The sequence below is a fragment of the Pleurodeles waltl genome, chromosome 5, assembly GCF_031143425.1.
Source record: "Pleurodeles waltl isolate 20211129_DDA chromosome 5, aPleWal1.hap1.20221129, whole genome shotgun sequence".
NCBI classification, from domain to species: domain Eukaryota; kingdom Metazoa; phylum Chordata; class Amphibia; order Caudata; family Salamandridae; genus Pleurodeles; species Pleurodeles waltl.
This window is the reverse complement of record NC_090444.1, coordinates 362,830,285-362,858,182: the sequence shown is the minus strand read 5'-3', so window position 1 is coordinate 362,858,182 and position 27,898 is coordinate 362,830,285. Positions and strand designations below refer to the sequence as shown.

At 47.1% G+C, this 27,898-nt stretch overlaps 1 protein-coding gene across 2 annotated transcripts in view; it reads right to left on the bottom strand.

Annotated features, from left to right (window-relative positions):
• TASP1 (taspase 1) overlaps positions 1-27,898 on the bottom strand; it is a 628,686-nt gene that overhangs the window by 249,169 nt on the left and 351,619 nt on the right. For both annotated transcript variants that reach the window (XM_069234107.1, XM_069234108.1), the window contains one exon: positions 8,448-8,567. In XM_069234107.1, the coding sequence (XP_069090208.1) occupies positions 8,448-8,567 (120 nt within the window). The remainder of the gene's footprint in view (positions 1-8,447; positions 8,568-27,898) is intronic.

The following is a 27,898-nucleotide window of genomic DNA, read 5'->3' as shown; positions in this document are numbered from 1 at the left end:
GCCATGCTCAGGCCAGCGGAGACAGAGTGCTGGTGGCCCCATGGGGGCCCCTGCACTGCCCATGCACTTGGCATGGGAAGGGCAGGGGCCCCTATGGACAGCCCCGTCGCGCTTTTCACTGCCCAAATTACGAGCAGTGAAAAGCGCGAAGAGTGCTGTTGCACCTGACGGACCGCAACATTGCCACTGGCTCGATTACGAGCTGGCGTCAATGTCGTGGTGAGTTTCCCGCGAGGCCACCGGGAAGCTCATAACAGGGCCAGCAGGCCGAAAACCGAAGTGGTGTTTTTCTAACCCAAAGAGTTTGGCGGGTGGCCTCTGCCACCTACCAAACTCTTAATAAGGGCCAAAGGAATAAAGTGACCCATTAATCCATTACCAAAGAGCACATTTTCAATCACATTAGTCAGAAGCTGAAGACCCACTTCTCTTTCAAAATGAAGCCTGGAATGTCATGAGAGCTTACTCAGCATACGCAGCAACCTGGTTCTGCATGTGTAGTTTCTAAATGACATAAGCAAAAAGGTTTTCATGTATTAAGCAAAGAAAGCTAATTTGAAAAAGAGTTGTGAAACTGCTGCTTACAACTGAAGAGCAGCCCAATAGATGCATTGGCTGGTGAAGTTTCCTGTATCTCCTTGAAGGATGGCCCCAAGTATTACCCATTTTTCATAACCCATAAGCTTACCACATGATGTGATGATCTGTAGTTTCCCTGGCACCAGATTTATCACAATAGCAGCATTTCGGAACCCTGGGGCAGACATCAGAGGTGATAGTCGGTCTTAATGTTTGACTTAAACACAACAAGGACAGAGATGTGGTTTGTAGTGGTGTAGGTGAAGGTGAGCTCTTTTGATTCTTGGTTCTGCACTTACTTCTCAGGCGTAAACAGGCAAAGTGTCAGTTGATCTTATGTATTATTAGTTTTTTGCAACAGTGGGAAAGATAGCTAAAGCTGGCAGACCTAAAACCCTGTTATTAGTAAAGGACAGTAGAGGGAACTCTTTGCACATGTAAAATGGAAATCATTCCGTAAAATGCTTAAAAAGATGAATCATAGTTGATAGAACAGAAATTAGGCAACTCAGCCAACAAAATGCAAAAAGGGACGATACAATGAGCATAAATGAGCAATGGTGGCTAAGCAACAGTTGCTAGCTATGCATGTGTGACATTAATCGAAAAATAAAAAAGAGGAAGTGAGTAAGGGGACAGTGCACTGTAAATGGAAAAGCATGTAATCAGGAAGTACTACAGGAACAGGTGAACAAAGAATGAAAAAAACACCTCGAAGAGTAGGGGATGTTTCAGGGTTCTTCCTATTGCAAAGCCATATTAGGAAAAGAATATTGAAACGTAGGAGGGCAAGCGAAAGGGCTAGGAACTTGCCAAGGCAAAGCTACATTGGTATCACAGCATCGAAATCGCCAGATGCAACAATATACTTGGTGTAATGCTGGGAGATCGCTTCTGTGAAAGACAGCGGTCCACCACTGTCTATCCACTCTGCTTCATTCTCAAGAAGATTTTAAGCCTTAGAACCCTTTAAAATAACATAACCTCACAAAAGATGCCAATATACATAACTGCGCATGACAGGTTGGTCGGAGTAAGGGATATGTCCAACCAGTCATGTGCACTTGACTTTAGTCTTTGCCTGCAGTCTGGCAAATAAAAGGATTGGCACAGCCCTGTCAAAACGTAAAGGTGTTGTGACTGAGGAAATTACAATAGATAAATGAAATTAAATACATCAAAAAATGAATAGCACGGCTTGCAGCTGCTCACAGTAGGGAGGGTGATGCTCCTATGCTCCATAGGAGGAACCGCCCCTGGTTAGATTGCTTAGTGTATAGGAGGATGACAATGTTTCATATGCATAGTCATCTCTTATTTTTAATGCAGTGACAAAATGTCCTCTGAAAACTGATATATTTGTGGTCAGTTCTGGTGCTAAAGGTTTTGGCCCTTGCTCAGTCATAAATAGGCTTTAGGGCTAGATCAGAAGTGTCTTGTGTGTTTTAGGCAGACTTTGCTTTGGGTCTTCATTTGGGTCAACACTACTTCCATTAGCGAGAGATTCAGTCACCATCCTTTTTAAATAAAACCTAACTTGCCCTGGATTTGTTTTAGTAAATCTTAATTTTGTTCTCTTCTGTCTTCCTACCTCTTTTTCTCTTGTTGATATTGTCTATTTCATCATCCTTCGCTTCTTTTATTTCTGACTGTGAAAGTTGCACTTTCTTTTGAGTGTGGCTGTTAAAAAAGAGGAAGCAGGGTAAGAAAGCCTTAGGTTGGAGAACTAAATGTGACTTTTGAGTTATATGCTCCACCAAGAATAATTTTCATGGAGAAAATCTTTTTTCATTGCCAAATATTTTCTGATTCTTGTTCCTCCCTAAATTTGGTTTCCCACTCTAAATAGCAGTGTTTCTTTTACTTAATTTTTTCTCCATTATTATTTTTTAACCCTCTACTAGAGGAGCTGAATTCCACATTAAAGGTCCTACTTGGTTATTTTTCTTTACTCCTGAGGAACACATTGTTTGGTGAGAGGGTTTTAAAATTGTAGAAAAAATGTTTAGGTTGTGATCCAAAATAAGTATAGCTTTTGCCAGTGATTTTTAAATACAGTGTAAAGGCCTCTGTAAAACTTGGAGGGCCTTAGAAAACTGAATGTAATCTCCAGAGGGTGAGAGGAGCTACTCATGGAAAATTTGGGTGAATTTGACAATTCCTTTAGGAATAGGTGACCATCACCTGGTGTGCTGTTAAAAAGTTTCATAATTTCTTTTAATTCTTTTTTTAATGGCAGCCTATTTCGTTATATGGTCAAGTGTACTCGAGAGGAATCATATTTGAGGATATCTCAAGGAATATTCTATTGTAAGTGTGTGGACTACTATTTGTTGTGGGGGTTGTCATTTCAATATTAGTGTAATTTCTATAATGCTGCCATTTGGAAGTTTGGAGATCTCCATGAATATTTAATCCTTCACTTCCAAATTTATTGTGATTTGTAATGGGTGAACTTATTTTTATATCACAGATTTTTTAAAAAAATCTTGGAGATTGGGTCTAACCCATCCAATGCGGCAGCATACAGTGATTTTCTGCACCCTTCTTTGGCCTTCAGAGATGATTGACTTTCCAATAGAACAGTACAGCTCCTTAGTTTTTCAATTGCCATTGGTTTGTCTCTGAAATTAATGACAAGGATTTAAACCTCAGATTTACGAGTAACATCAATTAAAGGGAGGATGAATTTCTTGATGTGAAACTAATGGTCAAGGATAAACCACTAACCTCAAGTTTGTTTAGGTAGTCAACTGTAGGTAACAGCACTCTCCATGCTTCCATCCGATCCCTTTGAAAGAGAGTAAACCTTATGGGGAGCTCCTAAGAGCTAAGAGAATATGTAGCACAAAAAATATGTTCAAGAAAGTGGAGAGTATGTGATGAACAGGTTTGAAAACAGAGGTTATACACAGGAGACTCTGGAGTGAGCTAGACAAAATGTGGCTAAGGTGAAAAGAGATGATACTTTGTTTTGCAGATATCAGAAAAAAAATCAGAAGACGGAGAGTAGGTTCATTACCACTAACCACATTAAACATCTAGTAGTTCAAGCAGCCTTGAACAAATATTGGCATCTGTTTAGAAGTGACACAGTTATAGGAGATGAACTATCTAGGAGACCTAATCACCTTTAGAAGAGTGTGACACATTTAAGGTGTTTGATACCTTAGTAAGAAGTGATGTAAGGACAGAAAGGAAAACATGGTTGAAACTCAAGATTGGTTTAGGCAGCATGGAAATGTAAAGCCTGTGGAAATGGAGAGAATAAAATGGAGATTACCACCATAGGCAATAACGCTAGTAAAATCAGGGGGCACTACACTTTCAAGAGTGACCATGTGGTATATCTTCTCCAATGTATGTGCCCCAAAATGTATGTGGGGAGTACCACACTACAAGAGTAAAAAGGTATTCTGCTGAATTTTCTAGCCATAAAAAAATCAAGACATGACCTATCCTGTTGCCAGATATTTACAATTGCACAACAGTAATAAAAGAGAACTGGGGTATTCTGTAACTTATGGTAATTCAAAGGAAGTGATGGGAGGTAACAGGGAGAAGAAACGGAGAATATTGGAGTCGAAATACATTTTGGCTTTGAACAGTAAAGCACCACAGGGTTTGAACTGTGAAGAGGAGATGTATGTTAATTTGTGAATTATTTTTTCCTCCCTCTTCTTCCCCCCCCTCCCTTTGCTCCTCTTGTTTTGCCAGTAGAAGACTAGCATTGCTGTGATACGAACCACTTTTATAGAGTTGTTAAGAGTACAATCCGTAATCCACTGCTAGAGAAAATTACAAGTAGCTGTTCTATATGTCAAACTACTGATGTTTGCTTGTTTTATTGTAGAGGTTCCAGAAGTTTCTTTACCTGAATGGTAAGCAACAGAGCTATTATATCTCTCACAAAGCCCTCTTGGGCTGGACTGAAGAATAATTAGTATTGGAATGTTACATGTATATATTTTCTTGCTGTGCTGGTATACATTATTAGGGATTGGAATGGTTAAAAGCGTCCTAATGACGAAATTAGGGTTTGACTTTTTTTGTTGCCCAATAGATTTGATATAATGGACAAATGGCCCACTGGGGCTTAATATACTGTATTGGAAAGAGGTATTTCTTTAATGTACGGTTTTGAATGAATGCTATTGTGGACTATATAAAATTTGAAGAACAATGCAGACATCATTTTTACATTGCTATTAAGTGGGTTTCAGTGAGAAATGGTTAGAATACTGTAGTAAGACAATGTGGAGTGGCTATGGAGAGTTCCATTCATATTTTGTTTTTGAGTCAAAGTATTTTTTTCATGTTTATTGTTGAAAAAAACATGTGTTTACTTAAGACATTGCAAAATGACGCATGGTACTGTGACCAAGGCAGAAACCTGCTGAAACGCGTCATACTTTTGTTTCTTCTGTTGCCATAAAGAATTAAAAGAGTTAGAGGTCTTCACTACGAGAAAGACCACAAGGTGATTGTACCAACTTGAAAAGCAATACACCAATGGGAGTAATGGATGTTTGTATAATGGTGAACGATATTGCAGCCCATTAATTTTGGCATTGAGAAAGGCATGGTAAATGCCGAAACGCCTCTGCTTACAAATTAATTTCATTAAATGTGAACCCGGAAGTGCCCCTCCTGTTTGCTTAGTTTTATTATATATATATATATATATATATATATATGGCCAGGCCCTGCAGGCCCTGCAGCCAACTTCCCACAGGCACCCACCCCTGTGCCTTACACAGCTTTTTGCTGTGCGAGGTGGGGTGTTGGCCAAAGGGCCCTCACCTCACATGTAGGCAACCCGGGAGGGGGGCACGCAGCCTCCGTCCCCGCCCCGGCCACTTGTTGCTGGGTGCCCTGGCCCCACCCAGGGCACCTAGTGTGCATTGTTGGGGACCGTGAGGGGAATGTTTGGGTTTTTCAGTGAATTTCTAATTAACATTGGTAGTGCTCTTTCTGGCAGATACTCCATTTAATCATAGATTTCGCTCCTAGTGAATAACTCCAGGTGCCAGACTGGGTCCTTCTTAGCATTCCCACTGTGCACCGGTAGGTAGCATTGTGATGCTCTGTGTCAGCTATACCCAGCCCCAGAAGTGACGCGGGAGCCACATATACCCTCCACCCATGCGCGTGGCAATCAGTTTCTTCCTTGACTCTGTCTGTAAAGTCAGACAGAGACCTTATAATCTGATAAGGTGTGACAGTATGAAGATCTCTAAACTGGAATCTGTTTAATAATGGTGAATAAAGTCCATTCCACACAGCGGGAGTAGGGAGGGTGTATTCTAATGGATACTTCTAACCAGAGATTTCTTGCCATCTGAACAGATCCCAAAGCAGTACCTTCAGAAGTGGTGGGTTTGTGGAATGGCTCAAACCAGAAAAACCTACAGAACCGAACATGCAAAGTGCCCTTCCCGCCAGACCTGGCTATAAAGGCAGTAGTACTTGTGAACGTCTGGGGTGTTACCCACGTTGTGGCTTGACAGATATCCAGAACAGGCACTCCACGTGCTAACGCAATGATGGCAGCCTTGGCTCTTGAATGAGCCCTCAGGACCTCTTGTAGCTGCTTCTTGGCCAGTGCATAGCAGACCATTATACAAAGGACTATCCACCTTGATTGGGGCCTTTTCTGCACTGCTTCACAATTATTAGCCCCAATGAATCCCACGAAGAGCTGATCATCCACTCGATAATCTTTGGTACAATCAATGTAACAGCTCAAAGGTCTTATGGGCAGTAAAGTCTCTCGTTCTCTTTCGAGGTGTGAGGTGGAGCAAAGAATGCAGGAACTGTGATAGACTTTCCGACATGAAAGTGTGGCACAACTTTTAACATGAAGTCTCGTAGCCACTCTCAGAGAGACCCAGGAACGAGGCAGAAATATCGGGATCATATCCTGATTGTCCTGGATCACTAGTCCAGAGAAAAGGCTCAAAACTGTCTCCTCTCCAGAATGGCTCTAATGTATGGCGGCATCTGTGAAGGAGTCAGGTATGACTTCAGTATGTTGATCGAGAGCCTGAAAGATGTTAGGAAGTTAATTGTCATTTAGAGACAGTTTACAATTGCCTTCAACAGCCAGTCATCGAGGTTCTAACATTCAAATATGTGCTGCAACCACCACTCTCACTTTCCTGATCATCAGAGTACCACTGGCTGTCTATATGTTGTCGTTGAAAGTCTAATTTCTTTTCTTGCTTGCTTACTTACTTCAGAGAGTTGTACCCTCTGCTGGTGTCTTGAAGGTTCAGAACAAGATTATCATAATAATGAGGTCATCTTCATCAACATATTGACTGGGTTCCGCTTATTAAGAAAAAGTAATGTGGAGCATTCTATGTAAAGGCAGAGTGAGATTAGACTAACTGCGCAAAAGGTCGTGAAGGGTACAATTTAGGCTGAGGTTGTGTTGGATTCACTTCTGAGTCTGAAAGGCTGACTTGTTCTTTTTCTGGCGCTGAGGAGCAAAGGATTGGAGATGATTCTGGCACTGGATTTGAAGTTGGGTTTGGCATCAGCCTCAGATTCGGGATGGGCCCTGCAGCACAACTGAGTGGTGCAGGTGGCATTGAGTATTGACCTGCTGACGGCAGCCCACCTGGAGGCCTCCTCAGACCCGTGGGACCAAATGGTGCTACTCACATAGCTAGAAAGGTGCCAGAGATGTGCAAAAAGGACACCTTGAAGGTGATGAGTTGTGGCATCACCAATGGGCCAGGAATTCAGGTTATATTGGGGTAAGCAGTGGAATTGGTTCCTGTGTAGGGGACTGGGACCGAGATCGGGAGGCACCCTGACACCCACAGGATTTCTCTTGATGAAAGTGGTGCGAAGAGGAAAAGTCACGCCTCAACTTCTTTTGCTTTTTTTCAATTTGGTCATACCTGACGACTTGGAGTGTGAAGAGGAAAATTTTCAGGAATGGAATTACGAAAGGAAATGGCTCCATGCCTTCAACTTGATTGTGACTGACGCTTACTTGCATTTCAACTGAGTTCTGTGAAGCAGAGCTTGGCTTTGCATGTGGATCATCTTGGGATTCATCTTGGAGCTGCCCTCGCAAGCTCTGGAGTCTTACACCCTAAGCATCAGAGAAGTACCTGATGGGAATCTGTCACAGACATCTGTCTGTGACAGTCCCTACAAGTTTTAGATCCTATAGTCTTTGGAAGGACACATTACCTTGAACTCTAAGAGAAATGTCTGACAAAAAACTCATCAACAAGATGGAAAAAAGTTTGGGTTGCAAGCTACAGATCCACCCCCTAAGGCATGGAGGAAAGGAACTGATGTCTGTGTGCAAGGATGGGGTGGATGGGCACCACTTGCTGGTATACTAGACTGCTAAGTAGTAGCAACCTTATACTACTTAGCTATTTAAAAAATACAGTATAATTAAGGGAATAAAACAATACATGCAGAGTTGCTATGAATTACAACCTAACATAATGCTTCCTTGGTGCTGTGGTTGGTGATGTTATCAACCATTTGAATGGTTGATAACATTCACAACCACAGCATTAACAAGCCATTTGAAGACCTGATGATGTTACCAGAACCCCTCAGTGGCATTACAGATTTCTAGTTAGAGCAGCCAGGCTATTTTTAATTACATCACAATGCATACTGAGGAGGGAGCAATATCAATAATTTCAATAAAGGCATTCACTAACAAAATGGGAATCTCAGGATGTGCAGAATAATAATGAGGAAAAACGAACACATTTTACAAAAATAATTGTTACAAAATATTATTAAAAATAAGTTCAGTTGTGATACACAGGTTGGGAGTCACTTTTTTGGAACACAAATGCATTTTTTAATTATAAATGTGTCATCACCTGACCAACCCTCCCAGGATGCTTCATGGCTAAACCTCCACTGGAGACAGCAGCAGCTACATTTCCATCTTGGTCAACCACAATTGCTCCAACAGTATCTAAGGTTCCTGAGTCATTCTCCTGTGTGATAAAATAACAGTAACTGATAGAATATCAACCAAGAAAGGCAGGACATACAGTGGTTAATATATATAACTAAAGCAAAATAGTAATTTTACGTTTTATTTTTAATTTTGAAAGAATTTTCAAATTTCAAAACACTGTCAGAAACAAAATACAATTCATTAAAATCAACAAAAAATAGTGCAAAAAAAGTTCTACAAATTCTGGAAGACCGTAAAATTGCATAATGTATTAGAATAGAGTGCTACATCCAGTAACCAAGTAAGAACTAAGACAGAAATCATAAGAGAAATACGGGGGCAGACACAATGCGGGATAGGGTGGGATGAATAGTGGGAGAGATGTGAGTTAGGGAGAGGATCAAAGCGTCAACAGTCAGAAAGTGAGAGTGGATGCATGACTCCCACAGGAAGGAACTGTGGAACTTCATACTTTACTACTAATTGCTTCTCTGGTTGTGTTCCATCACACACAATCATAATTCATGACTATGCATACCAGTGTTCAGAAATTACCATATTAACCGAGATCTTAGTTAAAGTATCGTCCTGAAAGCAGGAGAGAGGAAAGAGTATCTGAAACATTAATCATTTCAGAGGCGCATCTCGTTTTGGAGTAGGGTTTCATTTGACATAACATTAATTGCAGAGACCAATTTATGTAGACACGCTCAAGTCACAAAGAGAGAATGAGGAGTATGAGGAAAATACAAATGAAAACATAATAAAACCTGGAACGAGGATCCTGTGTTCCCTAACATCTCGAAGAGCTTAGTTTGTAACATTTGACTTAATGGCACTTGTGTCATTCATGATAAATCATCTCCTACAACAAGCATGGAGCAGACTAATTGGTTTACAGAATACTTTATGATTGATTAAGAAAGGGAGGTATGCAAGTCTTCATCAGAAATGGAGTTTTTATCTCCTGCATGTTAATTCACTATATGTTGTATTCATAGGTAGGCCTCTGGTACTGTTGTGAACAGAGAGAATCTAGTGCTTGCTATGTGTCCCATATCAATGTTTGGATGACTGATGGTGATATGTCCTCGATTTCAAAGCATGGTTCTGCTTCCTTTACAATGACTATTTGATTCTAAGCAATTCTCAGCAGGTAAAATGAACAAATGCAGCAAGATGGTCATGGTGAATGAATGAATGAAAAGATTTATAGAGCGCACAGCTACTGCTAAAGTGTCCCGGAGCTTGAGATAGACGGCCATCAGAGGAGGTCGACGAACATTCTAAGCTTTAAACAAATTAGATTTTAGTCGCTTGTGAAATAGTTGTTTGTCCGGTATGCGTCTGAGGGGGAGTTCGTTCGAATGTTTGGCAGCCAGCACCGAGCAGGCTGAGCCTCCCCACCTCTTTTTTTTGGTGAAGGGACAGTAGGCGAGCCGACTGTGAATGCAGGGATCATTGCAGGCAGTAGCTGGTCAGTCTTTCATGCAGATATGAAGGGCCAGTTTTATAAAAGCCTGAGTGTGCAATACTTAGAGCTTTAAAAATGACCCTCTTTTTTACTGGTAACCAGTGCAACTGGTTACGGTATTGAGCGATTGTGGTGTATTTGGGGAGATTGAATAACAAGTGGACTGCCATGTTTTGGACTTTTTGCAGTCTGTGGGTAAGATAATCTGGGAGGGCTATGTATAAGACTTTGGCACAGTTCAGCCTTGATAGAATCAGAGCCTGTACCACTGACTGAGCTTCCCAAGGAAGAAGTTTAAGACATTTTCTCAGCATCCTTAATGTCCAGCATGTAGTTTTGAGCACAGCAGCGATCTGAGGATTGAGGGATAGGTGTGTTAACTAAGACCCCTACATTTATGGCCAAGTTAGAGGGTTTGGAGGTGGGGTGTTCAGTAAACATCTGAAAGACCAGGGCCCTGCCAGCCAGGGAGGGGGGTCAGTTCCAAAAAGAAGGACCTCCGTTTTATCAGTCACATTGTAAAGAATTCACTTTGAGCCAGCCCATCATTGCTGTCATCCAAGCAGAAAATTTGATTTTAGCTTTGCAGCCATTATTGTTGTAGGTCATCAGGAGATGGGTGTCATCAGCGTAGGAGGCCACCAAAGGATTCAATAAGATAGGCCAATGGGGTCATATAAATGTTAATAAGTGTATGGTTCAGAGCTCAGCCCTGTGGTGCTCCATACTTGATGACTTTGGCATTGGAGAAGAATGGTTTAAGCCTAACCTTGTTCCCTATGCTATAAAAGGGAATGTAGCCAGGCTAATGCCTTACCCTCTATCCCGATGTAGGCAAGGCATTGAAGTACGATCTCCTGTGAAATTGTGTTGAATGCCGCTGAGAGATCTAACAAGATTAGTGCGGCAATTTGAAGCAATTTGACCAGCATCCAATGTAAATTTAATGGTATCAGTAATCTCCATGAATGTAGTCTCCGTACTTTGTAGAGCGCTAAAGCCAGATTGAGATGGATGGAGAAGGCTAGAGTTTTCCAGAAATGAACTGTTTTTTCTAACCTCTTAGAAACCCCAGGCAGCGAAGATAAGGGTCTGAAATTAGAAAGGATTTGGGGTCAGCATTAGGTTTCTTTAATAGGGGGATGACACTCGCCTTTTTACATGCGGGGGGGCACTATCCCTGAATACAATGAAGTGGTGAAAAGCTCATGGTAGATGGGGCTTAGGCAAGACCCTAACATCAACTTTACTCAGGAGGAGGGGGAGGGGAGAGGAGGGATCTAGCAAGGAACCAGTTTACTCCTAGAAAAAGAGTCCTTCAGTTTGTTATATGTCGGGGAAAGAGGGGATAAACTGCAGCAGTTTATCCTGTGCTTAAGGCATGGGAGGGCATTTGTTGTTGTTGGGAGCAGGGTCTTGCAATTTGATGAGGTTATCCTGGATTCTTTGTATTTTATCCTCAAAGTACAAGTTACTTACCTTCGGTAACGAAATATCTGGTAGAGACATATTCTAGTTGCAGATTCCTTACCTTAGAATTTTCCCCCAGGTGTCAGACTGGATCCGGAGATTTTTCTTCTAGCAATACCCTTGCACGTCGGTAGGTGGCGTCGGTCGACTTCGCAGGCGTTGTGGTCGCCGTGATGAGGTCGGGAGTAGTACATAGATGCCACCCTCGCGCAGTGACTTCAGTTTCTTTTAATGACTTTCCACGCCAGAGTACAGAACTGCTAAGAACACTGAGATTAGTGCGCCAGAGCTAAGTACCTGAAAGAGGGAATCCCTGTCCCTAGAAATCAGTTCGCAAGCGGGGAGGATGGGTGGGAGGTAAGGAATCTGCAACTAGAATATGTCTCTATCAGATATTTAGTTACCGAAGGTAAGTAACTTGGACATCTGATAGACTTCTAGTTGCAGATTCCTTACCTTAGAACAGATACCAAAGCAATGCCATCCTCGGTGGTGGGCAATGAACCAAGATCATACTAGAAAGTCCTGCAGGACCGAACTACCAAAGTAGCCGTCTCGACGGACCTGACTATCCAGGCAGTAATGCTTAGCAAACGTGTGCAGGGATGCCCACGTAACTGCCTGACAGATATCCAGGACAGGAAATCCACGTGCTAACGCAGAGGATGCAGCAGTTGCTCTGGTAGAATGAGCCCGCAAGCCTTCAGGAGGTTGCTTTTTAGCCAAAGCATTGCACATTTTGATGGAAAGAAGCACCCATTTAGAGAAGGTACGCTTTTGCACCGCCTTTCCTTTCTTCACACCCACATAGCCAACAAAGAGTTGATCGTCCACCCGGAAATCTTTAGTACGATTAAGGTGGAATGCCAACGGTCTTTTTGGGTCCAGACAGTGGAGTCTCTCCTCTTCATGGGAAGGATGTGGGGGTGCGTAGAAGGTAGGCAAAGTGATGGACTGGCCTACATGAAATGGTGTAACCACCTTAGGAAGGAAGGAAGCTCTAGTGCATAACACCACTTTGTCAGGGTATACAGACCAGTATGGAGGCTTTGTAGAAAGGGCCTGAAGCTCACTCACCCTGCGAGCAGAGGTGATAGTGATGAGAAAGACAGTTTTGAATGTGAGGAGCCGCAAGGGACAATTATGCATTGGCTCAAAGGGGGTACACATCAAGTAAGTAAGTACAAGATTAAGATCCCACTGAGGCATGATGAAGGGAGTGGGAGGAAATAAGTGGGTGAGCCCTTTTAGGAACCTACTCACAAGAGGAGATTTAAAGAGTGAGGGCTGATCAGGAAGCCTAAGAAAGGCGGAAATGGCAGACAAATACATTTTAGGGGTACCCAATGCAGAGCCCTGCTGGGCTAAAGAAAGAATGAACAGAAGAACCGCTGAAAGAGGGGCAGAAAGGGGGTCAACAGATTTGTTGGTACACCATGCCACAAATTTATTTCAAAGACAGGCCTATACAGCTTTAGTCGATGGACGCCTGGCTGCCAAGATAACATTACAGACTTCAGGTGGAAGGGCAAATGCCGTTAACTGTTGCAGCTCAATTTCCACGCAGGAAGGCGGAGGTTGGACAGGTTCGGGTGTAGAACCATCCCCTGCTGCTGCAACAGAAGATCCGCCCAAAGAGGCAGCCTGAGTGGAGGATCGATGGACATGCTCAATTGCTCTGGATACCACACTCTTCGAGCCCAGTCCGGAGCCACCAAGATAACTTGGGCCCGGTCGTACTTGATTTTCTTGAGAACTCTGGGCAGAAGAGGGATAGGCGGGAAGGAGTAAAGGAGGCCGGAGCTCCACCCGAGACGAAAAGCGTCTCCGAGCGAGTGCCACCTTGGAAACTCAAACGTGCAAAATTGTTTTTTGTTTTTTTAAAATAATTTTTATTGGTTTTGCATTCCAGATACATATTATATACTTATTCTGTTTTACAACAGGATCATATTTATCTGAGTTGTTAACAATCAAACACCTACCCCCCCTACTTGTACACACTTCAGATCCACCTATAGAAAACAATATTAGTACGTTCCGCGTTTGTCGGGCTCCTGCGCCTGTGTTGTGGTCTTGGGAAATCACGCATGTGCCTTCTGGTGTGGACTATGTTCCACTGGGTCCTCCTTTTGTGGTGAGTGATGGTGCCTTTATGTGTGTGTACGGTAATGATGTTGGTGTGCGGGGTGTGTAAGACTGTGCTTACCACATGTGTGGACTTGAGTGCTAGCGCCAGTGGGCGGCTGGGGAGCTAGGGCAAGGATCTTTGCGCTTATATGTCTTTAATTAGTTGCGCATCCGGGGGGAGGAGGGCGACTCCGTCGAGGGGTGCGCGGGTGTGTTACTGCTCAATGTGTTGTGCGGGGGGAGCTCCCACTTCATGGGGGTTTGTCATCATTTTTTGCTTCGAGTTTGGACACCAATGCTTCCCAGGCGTCGCAGCCTGTATCTTGTTTCCCCTCCCGTGCTAGTTTCCTCAGTACTTGATATTCTGTGCAGGCCCAGCGCAATGTGGTGGTATGCCATGATTTCTGATCAGGTGCTCTAGGCGCTTTCCAGTGCATTGCTATCAGTCTTTTATACAGCACGCATGCTAGATCCGCGAATTTGTGTAAGTGTCTGTGCCTTTTCGTTCTTGTCCTCAGCCCCAGAAGGCATGACTTAGGGTCCACTGTCAGTCCCAGTCCTGTCAGTTCCGAAATCGCTAACACCACCTCACTCCATACCTTTTGTACTTGAGGGCATTCCCAGACCATGTGGTAGAAGTGCGCCCGTGGGGCTTTGCATCTGGGACATGTCGGCTCCGAGTCGGGAAACATGCGCCCTAACCTGGCTGGGGATAAGTATGTTTGGTGTGTATGGTTAAACTGGGTGTAACGGAATCTGGGATTCCTCGACACTCCTTGAGCATGTTGCAGGACTTTCGGCCAGTCCTCCTGTGGTATTGGATCCAGCAGGACCAAGTTCCACCTCTCCATATGCAGTTCAGGGGGATTGTCGAGGAGCTTGTATAGGCTCGATACTACTTTTGTATGGGCATCATAGTGTAGGATGTGGTGTATAATGGGGGAGATCTTCGGTTCCAGGATTCCTGCGCCCCACGCTTTTTTGATTGCCAAGCATATGGCGTGATATGACAGAAATTGGCCGGGGTTTATTTCTGTGAGAGCCTGCATGGCTTCAAATGACATTAGTTTACCGTCCTCAAAGCAATCGCCCACTAACTGTATGCCCGCTTTTGTCCACACAGACGGCTGGTGCGTTGCAGCTTTATGCCAACCCGGAAGGAGATCCAGTGGGATATGCGGGGAGTATGGGAGCGTCTTGTGGTCTTTTTGGACGTATTTGCCCCAGCATGCGTGGGCCGCTGATAGCAGTGGATTAACCAATACGCTTTTAGGGTGTTTAATTGACAACCACGTTATCAGTGGAGTCCCTTTTAACCAGGACTCGAGCCATTCAGATTCTGCCGGCGTTGGCCTGTGGATCCAGTTCTGTAGCCACTGCAGTTGGGCAGCCGCCCAGTATAATTCAAAATTAGAAGCTCCCAGACCGCCCGCGTCCGCTGGGCATTGCAAAGAGGTTAAGGCCACCCGCGCACTGCCCCCTCCCCATATGAGTTGTAGAAGCGCTGTGTTCGGATTCCTGAAAAAGCTCCTTGGAATGTTGATTGGCAAAGCCGCGAAGTAATATAGTAGCCTCGGTAATATTAGCATATTCGCGACCGCCACCCTGCCTGGGGGCGAGAGTGGTAGTCTGTTCCAAAATCGTAAAGAGCCCTTTATGGAAGCTAGTGCTCTCCCCAGGTTCCCATCTCTCAGGTCTTCTGTGTTGTGGTATATGTTTACCCCGAGGTATTTGAACGTCTCAAAGCACCATTTCAGTTGACCCGGCGGGGAGGTCTCCCTTCTCGCCGGTGGCCACCTGGCCAACGGAAACGCGCACGACTTATCCCAGTTTACCACTAAGCCGGATATGCTTCCAAATTCGGCCAGCAATGACATTACTGCTGGTAGCACCTCGCTACTTTTACGAATGTAGACGAGGGCATCGTCAGCGTATAGCGACACTGCGTGGTGAAGCCCGTTCCTGACTATCCCCCAGCTGTCCTTCATTGAGCGTATTCTTGCTGCTAGTGGTTCCATTGCTATAGCGAACAATAGCGGAGATAGGGGGCATCCCTGCCTCGTGCCCCTGGAGATTGGGAAGCTATCCGATATGACTCCCCCCGTTTTCACTCTAGCTTGGGGGCTAGAGTAGAGTGTCCGGACCCATCGAATATAGTTGGGGCCTATTCCCATTCGCCGCATTGTGGCCAGTAGGAAGTCCCATTCTAGCGTGTGAAACGCTTTTTCAATGTCCAGTGACAGCACCATCTCTTCAAGTGCCTCCGGGGGGGTGTCGCCCATTATGCTCAGCAGTCTGCGGATGTTTAAAAAGGTGTTGCGTTTCGGGATGAAGCCGTTTTGATCCTCATGTATTAGGGTATGTATAATGGGAGCTAGTCGGTTGGCCAATATTTTACCTAATATTTTGCAGTCTAAGTTTAGGAGCGAGAGTGGTCTATAAGATTTAACGTCAGTGGGGTCACGGCCCTGTTTGGGGAGGACCACTATCATAGCCTCCCTCTGAGATGGGGGAAGCTGTTCGTTGACTCACGCCTCCTCAAACACCTTCAGTAGATGAGGCTTTAGGCGAGAGGAGTAGGTAGTATAGTACTCTATCGGGAGGCCGTCTGTGCCAGGTGCTTTGTTCCTGGGCATTTGGTCAGGGCTAAATCTATTTCGCCCGCTGTCACTGTGGTTTCAAGGGAGTCCCTGTCTGCTGGGGATATTTGTGGTAACAGTGAGTCTCCCAGAAAGGACTCAAGTTGCAGTGACGTGCACAAGGTGCGTTTAGTGTACAGCTTTGTGTAATATTCACGGAATGTTTCATTTATTTCGAGTTGCGTGGTTACCGTAGTGTGTGTGTCTATCCGTATGGTCCCGATAGGGGAATGCTGTTTGTCCTCCCGTAGCAGCCACGCCAGCAATCTGCCCGATCTGTCGCCTTCTGTGTGCAAGCGCGATAACTGATAAGTATAATCGTGACATCGGAGTCTGCTGTCTACTTCGTTGTAGTTCGAGCGCGCTTCTTTTAGCGCTGTGTGGGGGATTTCGTTGCGTGCTACCGCTGTCTCTGCTACCCTGAGCTCCTGTTCTAATTTACCTACTTCCGCCTGTAGGGTGTGTCTCACTCCCCACGTGGTGGACATGCATTGTCCACGTATCACCACTTTATGAGCGTCCCATTCGGCTGCCCGTGAGTTTGCTGTTGAGTCATTTGTTTCCCAGTACTGATTCAATGTGGTTTTTAGAGTTTCCACGAATGCCTGGTCTTGTAAGGCATCTACCTGCAGGCGCCACGTGGGAATCGCCTGACGCCTCCTGCCCCAGTCCAGTGACACTTTCAGTGGTGAGTGATCTGACAATGTCCTTGCTAGGTATTCCGATCCATTCACCAGTGCTCCTATATCCTGGGTACCCCATATTATATCTATTCTAGAGTGGGTTTTGTGTGGTACTGAGTAGAATGAGTATTCCCTCTGCTGCGGATGACCCATAAGCCATAGGTCATATAATCTCATGTCCCCCGCCCATATCTGTAATGAACTTGTGGTGTTTCTTTTTGCTGTCGAGCTCGTTGAGGCGTGGGACCTGTCTAGTGTTGTGTTTGGTGTGCTATTGAAGTCACCCCCCCAGATGGCCGGGGCCGAGGGGTTTATCAATAAGGATGGAGTGAGTGTGCTCAGGAAGCCTGCTGTCCCGCAGTTTGGGGCGTATATGCCAACTATTGTCAGCTGTCTGCCATCTAGCTGGCCCTCCACCGCCACAAATCTTCCGCCTTGGCTATTCTGTGCGCTGTTTGAAGGAATGGGACCCCGCTTGCTATCCAGATCAACACACCCCTCGCGAAGGCCAAGTATGTTGTGCCTATTACCTGCCCAGCCCATTTCGTACGCAGCTCCTGCAGGTCGGGCTCCAGCATGTGGGTCTCTTGTATAATAGCAATGTGTGCACTCGTGCGTGTAAGGCGTGTGTACACCCGGGACCGTTTACTCGGCACTCCCAATCCCCTCACATTCCATGTTACAATGTCATATTGGTTTATATTACATTTCATATGTGGTGCCATGTGAGTTTATGAGATGCGCCTATTTGTGCATGTCTATCAGTTGTCTCCTTCCCTTGTTCAGCCACCCCCTCTACTGTGGCAGTTAGTGGAGATTCCATTTGCGGCAGTGAGCCCTGCCTTTTAAGTGGATCTGTTGTGTGCTTTATTACTAAATTACTACTCCCTCCCATCCCAACTGCAACCTTAACCCTACTAAAAATTTGTGTGGAACTACTTAACCCATGAAAGTGTGAAAAAACCTGTATCCAACTGGATACCCGTGGTGGTGTAGTGTTGGCAACCAGATGTGGCTCTTTTACGGGGCTCACATCTTTCCGCAGACTTAATCTGCTAATATCGTTGGGCGCCCCGCATTGTATAGGAGAGAGAAAGATAGAGGGAGCCTCTCCCACTGCCCCCCCCCCCGGTTTGCCCGTCCCCCCAATTCTCCCATGCGCGCGTCCCAGGAGATGGGGGGGGGGTGGATTATGCAAAAGATACACGCTGTTGTTAATGTCCAGTTCTCCGGGGCCGTCCCCTCTCGAAGGCCCCCGGTGACATCCAACCATGACCGCTATTTATATTAGTGGAAAGGTGGAACGGTGGGGTATAGTTAAAGTTCGTCTGCGCTTCTGGGGGTGACTATCGGTCCTTTCCACATTCCTGTTATTGTAGAGTCAGAGCTGGCTGTGTCGGAGTCCAAGATGATCTCGGGAGTCGACCTGGGTCCTCAAAAGTTACTTTGCATCAGCAGAGGTGTTTCCTTCAGCACTTTCGCCCTTTCTTCGGCTGCCTGTCGTTCATTGGGTTGATTCTTGGTGCGTCTCTTAGATCGTTTCCTCGGCGCAGAAGTTATCCATTCCTCGGCGTCCTCCGTGTCCTCCCGGGTGCGCGCCAGGCCCTTGGCGTGTAACCATGTCCAGGCGTCCTCAGGGGAGGTGAAGATATGTGTGTGGTCCTCCGACACCACTCGTAATTTAGCAGGGAACAACAGAGCATATTTGATGTCGTGTTCTCGTAGGCGCTGTTTAATTTTAACGTAGGTGTTGCCTTGATTTCGCACCTCCTGTGTGAAGTCTGGGTATGCATTAATAATTGAGTCCTCGTATTTATATGGGCGTTATTGCGAAACTGTTGCAAAATTGCGTCCCGATCCCTGTGATTTAAAAATCTAGCAATCAATGGTCTGGGTGGTTGGCCTGGGGCCGGAGGTCTAGCCGGGATTCTGTGCACCCTTTCTATGGAGAAGAACTTGGACGGAGCTCCGTTTAGTACTTCCTTGATTAGCCATTGCTCCAGGAGTAACTCCAAGTTTGGTTGCCTCGTATTTTCAGGGAACCCCAGAAAGCGAACGTTGTTGCGGCGCGATCTACTCTCCGCTTCCTCCGATCTCCGCCGGAGTGCCTTCACTTCAGCATCTAGGCGCTGTATTTGCTTTTGGTTATCTTGGGCCATGGGAGCCAGTTCGGATATCGACTCTTCTGCCGATTTCACTCTTTCCGACAAATTGTGGTGGTCCACTCGGAGTATACTTAGATCTTGGGAGACTGCATCTATTCTATTTTCCAGTAAGGATTTAGTGTCCATGATCGCTTGGGGTACTTTCTCAAACTGTGCGGAGTGTGACAGGAGTGTGCTTTCTAATGTTTGTAGAGACGGGTTTGGCTGCTGGTCACAGGGCGCTGCGCTCTGGACGTTCCGGTCTTGGTTCTTGGACGATTTAAGCCTGCCTGTCATTGTACCTGCCTGATTGAAGCCGTGCGCAGCACGGTGGTGCTCTCCCCGGTTTTGTTTTGACCTCGCAGTAGTTTGCCCCTGCTCTGTGTTCCCTGGGCGCAATTTTCTCTTCTTTACTCTCCAGGCACCGCGTTAGTTGGCGGAGTATGAGCTGGGTTTATTCTTCCTTTTTTCACCAATCAAAGCATGCCTTTGTTCGCAAGCCAATGCAGGGGAGGGGGGGGTCGCCAGTGCAGCCGGCGGAGTCAGGGTCGAGTAGTCCCGGGTTTTGATGGTGCGACCTCCTTGAGGTCGGGGTTCCGCGCCTGCTCCTCCAATAGTACAGTCACCCAGAGGGGGCATCGGCGGAGACAGGCCATGGCCGCTCAAGCGGAGGCGGGGGGGAGATAAGCCAGGTGCTCAGGCCAGGGAGACCGGTCCCCGGACGGGCCCGCGGTCCCCTTGGCTCACGACGGCCAAGGTCCTAGGTTAAGCCCCCGCCAGTGCTCTTCGTCCCGGCGTGGCGCTTGTTTAACTGGTGTGTGGTCCCTCCGCTCCCCACCGGTCGGAATCGGTCCTGCACTCGTCAATCTGCCCGGGTGGGGCCTCCTGGATCACGGCGCCGCGTTCAGTGGGGCGTGGGCTTGCCCCTCAACCAGGCAGCAGCACCGCAATGGATGCCTCCAGCGAGAGAGGGGGGTCCAGGGGGGGGAATAATAAGGGCCCACGCCGCCCCGACTCACCTGCCACAAAAAGAAGATAAAACAAAGCTTCCTGGACCCACCACGCCTGACAGAGCCACGGCTCCCTCCTCCAGGCGGGGGCCACACTGCTGCCCGTGTGCAAGGCCGGACCGGGCCAGCACAGGTCCTCCCACACGCCTCGTGCCTCGTATTTGGTTGGCCCCCTGTGGGTCGCCTCGTGGTTAGGTCCAGGGCCCCTGCCCAGGGCCACCTCCGCCTCTAATAAGCGGCGCCACCCCACGTACCGGGTGCGCCGCGTGCTTTTACAGTCTCCCAGGCAACTCCCGCAGCGCGGCAACACCGCATCCAGGAAGGGGGAGTGGGGCGGAGGGGGCACACCCCGTCCCTCCGCACCCCGGACGTCTCGGGCGATCACCGTCTTTGGCAGCGGTACAGCGGCTCAGCGCCCCAACCCCTTGGGGGAGAGGAGAACCGGATCATCAGCCGCAGCTCAGCTCGCGCTGGGTGGCACCATTTTGGAAACTCCTGGCTCCTCACCTCGATCCCTGGGACGGTTTCGGCCGTTCAGGCCCGTGTTCCCAGGTGTCCTCTTTGCCCGGCAGCCCTCAGCTTAAGGGGGGGGCAGCACACGGCCTCCGCATCAATGGTAAGATTCCAGGGGGGGCGCCCTGCAGGATATTTATGGCGAGTCCGGGACGGAGCTCGCTATCTAGGCGTCCTTCCCGGCCGCCATTTTGGCTCCTCCCCGTGCAAAATAGTTGACATTGCGCGTTCTCTGCAGAGGTGAACAGATCTAACCAAGGCTCACCCCACTTGAGAAAGAGACCTTAAACCACCTCCGGATGGAGACGCCATTCGTGATCAACAGTGCGTCGGCGGCTGAGTTCGTCTGCTCTGGGGTTGACCGAGCCTGCCAGATGTTGAAACATCAGGGTAATGCCCTGATGTTCCAGCCATGTCCAGAGGCATAGTGCCTCCTGACAAAGGGTCCAGGACCCTACCCCGCCTTGTTTGTTGGAGTACCACATGGCGGCAGTGTTGTCCGTGAACACCTGCACCACTTTCCCTTTGAGAGAGGGAAGGAATGCTTTCAACGCAAGCCTGATCGCCCGGAGCTCCAGCATATTTATATGGAGTCCTGACTCCACCGGAGACCAGAGGCCTCTGATCTCCGCCTCTCCCATGTGGCCGACCCACCCAAGAAGTGACACATCTGTCACTATAGAGAGATCTGGTTGGGGAAGGGAGAGGGATCTGTCATTGACCCAATCGGGATTCGAAAGCCACCACTGTAGGTCTTTTGCAGTCCCCTCCGAGATCTGGACCATGTCGGAGAGATTTCCCTGATGCTGCGCCCACTGGAACTTCAGGTCCCACTGCAGAGCCCACATATGCCACCTGGCATGTGTTACTAGCAGGATGCAGGAGGCCATGAGGCCCAGCAGCCTCAGAGCCAGTCTCACCGAAACCCAAGACCAAGGCTGAAAGATCGGAATCATAGCTTGAATGTCTTGGACTCGCTTTTCGGGAGGATAAGCCCGAAACTGCACTGTGTCCAGAACAGCTCCAATGAAACGGAGCGTCTGAGAGGGTGTCAGGTGTGACTTCGGCACGTTTATAGTGAACCCCAGCTGGTGCAGGAGGTTTGCCGTAGTCTGAAGGTGGGAGACAACTGTCAGCGGCGAAGGTGCCTTCAACAGCCAGTCGTCTGGGTAGGGGAATACTGAGACCCCTAACCTGCGCAGATGAGCTGCAACCACCGCCATCACTTTTGTGAACACCCGAGGGGCACTGGTAAGGCCGAAACGGAGCACGGTAAACTGAAAATGCTTGTGACCCACCACGAATCGTAGGTAACGTCTGTGGGCAGGCAGGATGGGGATGTGGAAATAAGCGTCCTGCAAGTCCAACGCTACCATCCAGTCTCCTGGGTCCAAGGCAGACAGAACCTGAGCCAGGGTGAGCATTCCGAACTTCTCCTTCTTGAGGAAGTAGTTCAGGTCCCGAAGATCTAGGATAGGGCGTAAGCCCTTGTACTTCTTTGGTATAAGAAAGTAGCAGGAATAACAACCAAGACCTACTTCTGGCACAGGGACCCTTTCTATAGCTCCCTTGACCAAGAGAGCCGCGACTTCGTGGCGGAGAAGCACCAAATGATCCTCCGGAAGATGATGGAAGGATGGTGGCATGTGTGGTGGTGTAGATTCGAAAGGGAGGGAGTAGCCCTTCCGAATGATCTGCAAAACCCACCCATCCGTGGTGATATGTTCCCAGTGGGGCAGGTGATGGCGGATCCTGCCACCAACTGGGCGGGAGTGAGGGAACGGAGTAGGAGGGTTTGGAGGCTGCAGCGTGGGCAGAGGCGGACTGGACTGACCTGGTGCCCTGTCCCACGGCCACGTGGGATTCCGTGTCCACGGCCACGCATAGGCTGTCCACCGTGCATGGCACGGTGGCTGGGTTGAGGACACAACAGGGCGCCCCTTCGGTGCCCACGAAAGGGACGAAAAGCGGACTGTGGTGGGCGTGTGGCAGAGGAAAGACCAAGTGACCGAGCCGTAGCCCGGAAATCCTTGAATCTCTCCAAGGCCACTTTGTCTTCAAAGAGACGAGTGCTATCAAAGGGCATGTCCATGAGTGACTGTTGGACATCCCCCGAGAAGCCAGAAGTATGTAACCAGGCGTGGCGCCGTGAGGCCAGTGTCGTCGCAACCGATCTGCCCAGAGAGTCGGTCGTACCCAACCCACAACGGATAGTGAACTTTGCCGCGTCTCTCCCATCTTTCACTGCTTGGGAGACGATAGCACGGCCCTCCTCCGGTATCTGCGCCAGGACTTGCGCAACCGTATCCCACAGTGAGTGGGAATTACGTCCCAAAAGACATGCGGTGTTCACAGACCGCAGTGCTAGGCTGGAGGAAGAAAATAACTTCTTACCAAATTGTTCCAGCCTTTTGGATTCCCTATCCGGGGAACGCCCCCGAAGAAGAGGAAGCCTGGATTACAAGACTCTCAGGCGTAGGATGTTGGGACAGGAACTTTGGGTCGTTCGGTGCGGGCAGATGGCGGCGAGCGACAGTCCTGTTCACAGGAGCCCCTGTGTTGGGATTGGGCCATGTACCCAAAAGGACATCAGTGAGGGCTTCATTGAATGGGAGAAGGGGTTCCTAAGTGGAAGCCCCAGGCTGAAGCTCCTCCATTAGGAGATTAGACCGGAATTCCACAGTAGGTAGCTCAAGGCCAAGGACCTCAGCCGCCCTACAAACCGCCATACTGTAAGTAGCTCCCTCCACCATAGCCACAGTAGGAGGAGACAGCATGCCAGCGTCAGGAGAAGTATCCAGACCACTGGCTTCGCCCAAGTCCTGTGCCCAGTGCATAGTAGGGTCATCCTGGTATTCATAAGGGTCCAGGGACCCCTCCAATCCCTCCCCGTATTCGTACCCATAAGAAAATGGGTCTGAATCCGACCTCAGGCGAATAGGGCCCACCGAAGCCGATGGCGGCGTCAGCCGACGCTGCTCTGACTCCGAGTCGCCGGGGAAAAATTGGGTTGATGTTGATAGTGGGCACTAGCGACGTCGGGAGCGTCGATAATCGACCCGACGTCGGGGAAGGTCTTGATGGTGTGACCGGCGTCGGTGCGGATCCGTGCACGGACCCGGAGGCGACCTCGGTGGCCAGGGTCGAAGCCGTCGGCGCAGAACCCAAAGGCCCCTCAGCCAAACCCCTTGGGCCCGAAGGCGCCGTATCGAATCAGCCCGTCCAAAGATGAGGCGCATGGCCTCATAAAACTCTTTCAGTTGGGCGGGGGTCGCTCCAGCTCCGGGATACTTGGGGAAGCACGGAGTTGACCCAGACGTAGGCTCCGAGGACAGAGGCCTAGTGCGTGGACGCTCATCCCGCGTCGCGTCGGCCGAGCCACGGGGTGAAGCCGGAGAATGATGGGACTTCTTCGACTTCTTCTTCTTCTTACCTTGACCCAAGGACTTCGAAGAAGATGAGTGATGATGACTCCGCGACCGATCTCGAGACCTTCCTCTCGAGCTAGACCAGGACCTTCACGGAGTTGAGTGCCGGGCCGCCATTAGCTTTAGGGACCGCTCCCTCAAAGCTTTCGGGTGCATGGCCAACACTCGGAGCACGACTTCGGGACGTGGTCGCGCTCGAGGCACTACAGACAAACGCAATGAGGATCCATCACCGACATCGTCCGATGGCAGTCCTCACAAGGCTCAAACCCGGTCTTCGGGGACATTCTCGACGCACCAAAGTCGTACCAAAAAAAGCTCGATAAAACGGTCGAATTCGGGCAAAAAATAGCCTAGGGTAGCTCTCTCCGGATCAGCGCGTGGCGCGGAAAGAAAAGAACTGACGTCACTGCGCGAGGGCAGCGTCTATGTACTACTCCCGACGTCATCACAGGGACCACAACGCCTGCGACGTCGACCAACGCCACCTACAGACGCGCAAGGGTATTGCTCGAAGAAAAATCCCCGGATCCATTCTGACGCCTGGGGGGAAATTCTAAGGTAAGGAATCTGCAACTAGAAGTCTCTATCAGATAAAGTGTTCAGCTAAGAACATATGAGTTTATTTGTCTCAAGTGTGGGGGGGGGCATGTTTTTCGGATATGTGAGAGACAATATTAAAAACTTCCTTTGTGTTATTATTTGCTTTCTCGATTGTGCTGGCATAAAAAGGTACAGCGTGCTGCTTTTAGGTCAGTGGGATATGTGCTCAGAGCTGCTTTATACTGGCTCTTCTAGAGTTCCTTATAGTGTAAAAGAATGAAAATAAACACATTTTGCAGGAGTAGATGACAAACACTTTCCACTTATATGAAATCAGGAACACAAAAATGGGACATGATAAGAAATTAGCACAGGAAAATAATAGTTATGTAGCAATTTCTGGTATTTTTTTCATTGTGTGAAATGGCACGTTGCAATGTTTTATAAAGGGTAGTTCAGTACTGGATACACAATATTTGATGTACATGGCGTGATCTGGTAAACACAAATGTTATTAAAAAGATAAAGGAACTGAATTCTAGTGCTATCCATGTAAAATTATAGAAAAAGGCAAAGGATGGAATGGGCATCCAGAGTGCAATGTATTGTTACCATCACATGATAATTCCATACAGGGCAGTGATTAAGTAGGGACAGAGACTGAAGCATTTCATTGCTCAATAGAAGTAATATATCACAGGAGCAGCCATTGCCACTAAGTTTGTTTTTTATTTCAAGAGTGTTTTAATAGGATTTTATACAATAGGAAAATTAAATAACATAAATGAAAAGAAATAATACATTGTATGGTACCACCAAATCAAGTGGGAGCAGGGTATAGCATGAAGAGTCGGTCCACATTTACAAAAGTAGAGGGCAGAGATCAGTGTATTTGTTTGCAATGGTGAGGTGAGGTTAATCAGTGTATGTATTGTGACGGAGCAGTTTTTGATGTTGTAGTGAATGATTAAGGTACATCAGTTGTAGATGAATGAGTAAGGGTAAAAATGCAGAGACAAGAGAAAAGAAGAAGGTGGTAGGGGTGAAAATGAGGGAGTACATGGGGAAGGCGGGGTGGGTAGGGAGAGGAGGAGGTGGGCGAGTGGGCACAGAAGGGGGAGAGTGGGAGAATGAATGCATGAATGATCAAGTGATTGGATGATCATGGTTACATAGATGAGTGAGACATAAAGTTGTCTAGCTTGCCCCAGAGTTTACCATTCTTCATTGGAGTTGTCCTCAAGTATAAGTTTAGTGAGTTAGAGGCAGATCTGGTTAATTGGACCCATTCCCACCCTGTGTGGGGGGAACGTTTACCATTCTTCATTTGTATTGTCATCTAGTATAAGTTTAGTGAGTTAGAGGCAGTTCTGGTTAATTGGACCCATTCCCACCATGTGTGGGGGGATAATTTGGATGAGTCTTTCCAGTCACTGAGGATAACTTTAAGGTCAGTTGTGACTAGAAGGTAACATAAGAGAAGGTCCTCTTTGTTTAATGCCTGTTTAATGTCAGTGGGGAGGATTGTCCAGTGGAGGATATTCAGTGTAATAGAGGCTGAAGTATGAGTACATTTTGCATGAAGAATTTGAGATATTGTATTACTGATGTCCTGTCAGTACTATTGTGTTTTAAGTCTCCTGTTTCCTTTTCACACCTCTAGCATGTGTCGGGGATCGGAGGCCTAGTTTATAAAGTTTGTCCGGGGTCCAGTGGGCCATATTGGCAATCCAGTATCTGCTTTGTGCTAGTGATGGAGTTCCTAGGTTGAAAGTTAGGTTACTCCAGGTAGATAGCCAGCCCAGTGACACCTTGCAGCGTTGTTGGGGTCTGATAATAGAGTTTCCCACTTGTTTTGTGTTGGTTTATTTAGTGAGGGTTTTGTGGGGGATAGGAGGGAGTACAGTTTAGAAGTTAGAGGACTTCCTTTGGTAAATCTTTCTAATGTTTTGGGTAGGTCAGGGAGGGTTGGAGGTTTATGTTTGATTATAAGTGATTTTCTTTTAACCAAATGGTAAAAGTCAAATTTCTCTTTAATTTGAGAGAACGGTATGTGTTCTGAGGGGGTGCCAATATCTCTCATCAGGAGAATATATTTTTCTGACAATTTCTCTACGTACATCATTCATCCTTCTAGTTCACCCTTAAGTTTTCATTGTGCCATTGTGAGGCTAGACATGAGTGTTTAATTTTGTTGAATAGTTAGTTGCCAATTTTTTCGGAGTGGCTGTGCTGTTCTGGATAGAATGAGAGTGGTGTGTTATGTTTTTTTTTTTTTTAACGGTTGGAAATGAAGTGAGGGATAAGGGTTTAGCAAGGACGATTTCAGTAGCGAGCCATGGAGGCAAGGGGTTGGTGGTGGTTAGGAGCCAGTAGCTCCCTGTTTCGCTAGGAAGGCATGTTGGTATCTTTGGTAGTCGGGTAAGTTTAGGTCGCCAAGGTTTTTTTAGGCAGTCTGTCTCAATTTCTTTAGGACAATTGTGGGCTTTTTAGGCTTCCAGAGAAATTCAGTAAGTAATGTGTCTATTTTAGTAAAAAGGTGTCTGAGAGGTTTATGGAGAACATGCTGATTAAAAGGTTAATGAGAGGGGTATTCATCATTTTGATATATTCTATTCTACCCCATTAGGTAATGAACCTGGTTGACCATTTGACTGAATTAGCTTTGCTGTTATCTAGCTTCTTTTTCTCATTGAGATCGATGGAGTCTTTAAGGTTGTGGGTTAACCATATACCCAGGTATTTTATCTTATCTGGGGCCCATTTGAGTCCATAGGGACTGACGTGTGAACTGTTGCAGTGCACATTGAGAAGAGGAACCTCTGTCTTTTCCTTGTTGAGGCAGTAGCCTGGACATCTTAGAGTAGTCATTGATGGTGGATATGATGTCCGGCAAGGGTGAGTCTGCCTGGGTGGTAAAAAGGAGAATGTCATCCGCATAGGTGGCTAGTTTTTGTGGGCCTGATGAGAAAGGGATACTGAATATACCGTACTATAGAGTTAGTAGAAATAGTAGGGGGGAAAGAGGGCACCCTTGTCTGATTCCTTGTTGGAGGTAAAAGGGATTAAACAACTTTCCATTTATGTTCATTCTAGCTTTCGGTTCTTTGTATAGAGCAAGGATCATTTTTGAGAGAGCAGGGCCAAAGTTGAAGGAGGTGAGTGAGGCTTGGAATAAGGTCCACAATACCTATTCAAAGGTCTTCTCTGCATCAAGTGCGATTGCAAAAGTTGGTTGGTGCAGGAGTTTGCCTATTTCAATCACATGGCTGTAAAGTCTATTATATTATCTGCGCTGAATCTCACTTTGATAAATTCTGATTGAAAGGGATGT